The following is a 4,499-nucleotide window of genomic DNA, read 5'->3' as shown; positions in this document are numbered from 1 at the left end:
CAAACTGCCTAGATGTGGAGATAATGGAGATTGGATGGAGAAATCTTCAGAAGTGCAAAGACTGAAATTGAAAAACCGTCAAAAAGATAAAACTCACCTCAAACGACCTCTTGTGGGTAGGGGAGGTTACTCGGTGTTGTGGCTGCGTGAAAACAGGGGAATGAAAGAGAAGGGAAAAGAAAAGATCAAAACCAAAGGGCCAGGGTGTTACAATAAGTTTGCATGAGATACCGGCGCTAGAAGGATGCTATCAACGGCAAAATTAATCATGCTCATGAAGGTATCGTACTATATTGAGCACGCACCAAGAATCATTCCCTATAATCATGCCATATAGGATATCTCATCCCTTATAAATGCATACTCGGTATGTTTTAGAGCAGATAATTCATTTTATTAAGAGAAGCTAATCTCTCTCTAACATTAATTTTTGGAGGCATCCCCCATTGAGTTCTAAGATATTCTCTCTCTGGTTGTAGGTTAATTGAGCGAGTTGTAGGTATCGCTGGAAAATGTATCAACATCTAGCATTACCCAATCCAAAATATGCATCAAAATGTCATTTGAGAAGCGCTTTACAATCTAAAGCACGGCATCAAACTGTACCAATTTATATATATATATATATATATATTTCCCGAACAAATATTTCTCTTTCTTGGCAATTTAATATACTGAATGATACGAGCGCGCTAAGCGGTGCCCAGCGAATATATATGGCACATGATCATCTAATACTGAACAAAAAGCTTGTATTTGAGATGGAAAAAGCCTCATCCTGAGAAATGTCCTACCGCATTTTATAACTGTTCTACTCGATCTTTTCTGTTTCTGTTGGGTATTCAAAACAACTTTCAGAGTATTTATATAAGCTTGCTTGAAATTGAAAAGGCTTGCCTGGCTTAATTGGTAGCTTCACAACGAACTGTCTTTTTCATTTGCAGCCAGTTAGCGGTCCTAGAACTGTGCCACTGGTCATCTATTTTAATCCAACATTCAATGAAGTGGCTGTGACTGTGAGATAAATCACTAACCATTGATGAAACAACCTCCATGCGGTTAGTAAATGGGTACCCATGACCCATGTGGTGTTTATTGGTGGAGAAGTTATTATCAATTAAATGAATGTACAAACAAAAAGCCTTTTCCTTTCTTTACAATTTCCTATAGCAACCATCTTAGGCTCTTAATCTTTGAAATTATATGAGAGACTCTACTAGTCTCTTAAGTAACGGAGATGTATAATTACAAATATTTGACGTGAGCTGTAAGATAAACAAAAATCCGAACTTATGAGAATTTTACTCGAGGTAATTCGAATTAATGTGATCTGCCACATACATTTTACCTGAACTTTTCCATGAAAAGCTTGAAATCATTGTGTGAAGAGCCGCCCTCCTCCACTGCCTGCAAAGCTAAACTCTTCCATTTCTTGACATTCCTCATGATCTCTTCCCCTTTCTCTCCACCTCCCATCACCATCTCCAAGCACCTCTTGAGCTCTTCCCTTCTCACCACGCCTTCTTCATCCACCCCTGCTTTAACACCTATTCCCCACACCTCCTCCACCAACTTGGCGTTCGTAACTTGGTCAGAAAAATGTGGACATGCCACCATTGGCACCCCTGCCCCTATACTTTCCAGTGTCGAGTTCCAACCGCAATGCGTCACGAAACACCCCACTGAATGGTGGCATAGCACGTCCGCTTGTGAGCACCATGGCACGACCAACCCTTGCCCTTCTTCCTTCAACCTCTTCATTACCACATCATGATCAACTGATTCTTGTCCTTCCATCGTCGGCTCTGAAGATCGTATTACCAACAAGAATGGTCGGCCTGAATCTATAAGTCCATGCAAAATTTCTTCCGTTTGCTTTCTCTGCATCGTAACCATGCTTCCGAAAGACACATAAGCCACCGAGTGATCTTGCTTTGAGTTCAGCCAATTAAGATAATCCTTAGTGCTGCTCTCGAACAACTGACATTGAAAAGAAGATGCATCGGATTGGTCACCTTTTCCGTTGAACAACACAGACGGAATCAGTGGTCCGAGTGCTATCGGATTCATACTAGCGACTGCTTTGATTGCGTCACCTTCTAGAGCAGCAAAGGTGTTGAGGATCACGCATGGATTCGGATCCTTTTCCAGGGTCCGGATGTGTTCTTTAAAGGAAGGGATGATTGAAGCGTGTGGACTGGTCGGCAAGAGAAAGGAAGGCAATTCTGTGGATGCAAAGGGGGGTAAACCTTGTAATTGGACAGAATTGGGAGGCTCAGAACCAAAGCTCTCAAACACACCGTCTTGGCTATTGAAATAATGGTGGATTATGGCCAAAGCTGCAGTGGACGGGATGCAGAAAAACGCAGAAGGTATCCCCACTTGGCGTGCGACTTCAGCAGCCCATTGCAGGAGAACCGTATAGATCAAGCAGGTGACTCCCCGGTGCTCGTCCGAGAGGCGTTGAATCAGGTCGGTTAGTGTTTGGGAGCCAACGCGCTTGATCTCGGAAATGATGTGTGAGGAGTCGTTGGTGGGCTTGATTCCGTCATCGAAACCATCCGAGAAAGAGGCATAGGATAAACCCTCGAGGGAAGGGAAGGTTTTGAGCTGCCGGAGGCCGTGGACGGTAGTGGCGAAAGTGACAGCTGCACCGGCGTCTATCAGACGCTTGGCGAGTTGTAGTGTGGGGTTGAGGTGGCCTTGGGCAGGGCAGCATATGAGAAGGAAATGGTGGTGGTGGTTGTTCATGGAGGTTAATTTCTTCCTTTTTTATTTTTTTTCTTTCCTTGATGAGCAATTTAGCATGCATTTGGTTGCTGACACAATGGCTTTAATTGCCGTGGATCAGAGACTGATGTAGAGACATGTATGGCCTATGGCAATTCATTGACCTTATCTTCATCTTTTCAACTTTAGACTGTTAGTAGCGTGACGTTTAGGACAAGCAACATTATTTAGTTGATCATTGGTGCCAGTGGAGCAAAGAAAGTGAGGGACGAACTCCACTATCTACCCTAATCATCAATTTGACAGCAAGCGATCATATGCATACTTAAAAGATATTGGTCAAACTTGTTTACAAATATTGGACAAACGGCCTTATGATCAGCATAGGCTTGTGACATTTAGGATTGATTACATACGCAAAAGATGAGAGGATTTATAACCAGGTCTTAGAAAAACATCGGCCATACTCAAGATTAGGAAATTAGTAACTGAGAGGCTAGGTCTTTCTAATCTTAGGTGCATTAATTTTTCTTTTCTTTTTTTTTTTTAAAAAAAATTAGAGTTTGCCTCTTCATCCTATTGGAGGAAAATGAAATTCTTTCAAATGCATTCAGAGTTTCTATGGTCAGATGTGTATCAAATTTTCAGAAAACTCTGGTAGGACCACATAGGCAAGACTTTAGACCAAAATTACGGGGCCCATGTGTGTTTCTATCTGCACGGGTGCCTCCATTTCAAATGTCAAGTGCCTGATACCACTAATCATACAGACTTGCTATGCAAAAAATATCTCCATTGACAACGCAGACCTCATCCAAACCCGCCAAAAAAAATTGTCGCGAATCTGAAATTTGGAAAACTTTGTGTTGTGAACTACATGAAAAGAGAGAATGCTCCAAAGATTGAGAGAGAATGAGAGAGATCGATTTCTTATTCATAATCTAAACTTATAAATATACCCATATATATAAGGTTATAAAAATCTTAATTGACGGTTAAGATCTGGTCAATAATAAAGATTAAATGTGGTCATACAATATAAATTGATTTATAACACTCTCACTTTAGATGACCATATTTAAAGAATATGCCTCGTTAAAATATTACCAAGGAAAAACCCTATAAGAAAAAATTAATGACAAATAAAAAAGAGTACAGTATTCATGTGTACCATCAAATGCTTTAAGATTGTCTCATTAAAACATTACAAAGGAAAATCCAGTGGGATAAAACCTTAACGAAGGAAAAAGAGTACAATTAGTACAAGTCTTCAAAACATTACTCTCCCTGAAAAGTGCATAATAATAGGTTTTCAAGTTTCCGCATTCCAATGTTCTTCATAATCTTTTTAAATGTTATAGTTGGTAATGTTTGACATCAATTTCACATTTCTTCTCATGAATTGCAATGATCTCCTTATGTGGATCTGAAAGATAACATGCATCTGTATATCCAACTAATTGTGGACTTGATCTATGTTGATAAAATAATCACAAATAGATTTTTCTGCTTATCAAATGATCGAACAACTATTGGAGTATTCAAGGGATGAGCTTTATCCATAAAAGTGCTTCAATACTTTATAGTGAAAGGCCTTTGCGTTGATGCATCTCAACATTGTGTACCAACTCCTTAAATGATGTAGTTGATAATATTTTGGTAAATAAATTTACCATATTGACTCAAGATCATTAAATTCACTACTCTTATGGAGTTGTGCTCTTCTAGAGTTCTTGTAAATAATATAGTTAGTGGAGAAGTCATCAAAA

At 39.7% G+C, this 4,499-nt stretch overlaps 1 protein-coding gene across 1 annotated transcript; it reads right to left on the bottom strand.

Moving 5' to 3' along the window:
- Positions 1–1,095: 1,095 nt before the first annotated feature.
- On the bottom strand, positions 1,096–2,849 carry LOC122300237 (UDP-glycosyltransferase 75C1-like). Its single transcript, XM_043110741.1, has one exon. The coding sequence runs from the start codon at positions 2,749–2,751 to the stop codon at positions 1,345–1,347; it is 1,407 nt and encodes a 468-aa protein (XP_042966675.1). The 5' UTR covers positions 2,752–2,849; the 3' UTR covers positions 1,096–1,344.
- Between the last annotated feature and the right edge of the window lie 1,650 nt (positions 2,850–4,499).

Source organism: Carya illinoinensis, chromosome 2 (assembly GCF_018687715.1).
Source record: "Carya illinoinensis cultivar Pawnee chromosome 2, C.illinoinensisPawnee_v1, whole genome shotgun sequence".
NCBI classification, from domain to species: Eukaryota; Viridiplantae; Streptophyta; class Magnoliopsida; order Fagales; family Juglandaceae; genus Carya; species Carya illinoinensis.
Note: the sequence above shows the minus strand (reverse complement) of the source record. Positions and strands in the feature narration are given on the sequence as shown.

Excerpts from the sequence above, each read along its gene's own strand:
- LOC122300237 (XM_043110741.1), bottom strand. The coding sequence starts at position 2,751 with ATGAACAACCACCACCACCATTTCCTTCTCATATGCTGCCCTGCCCAA.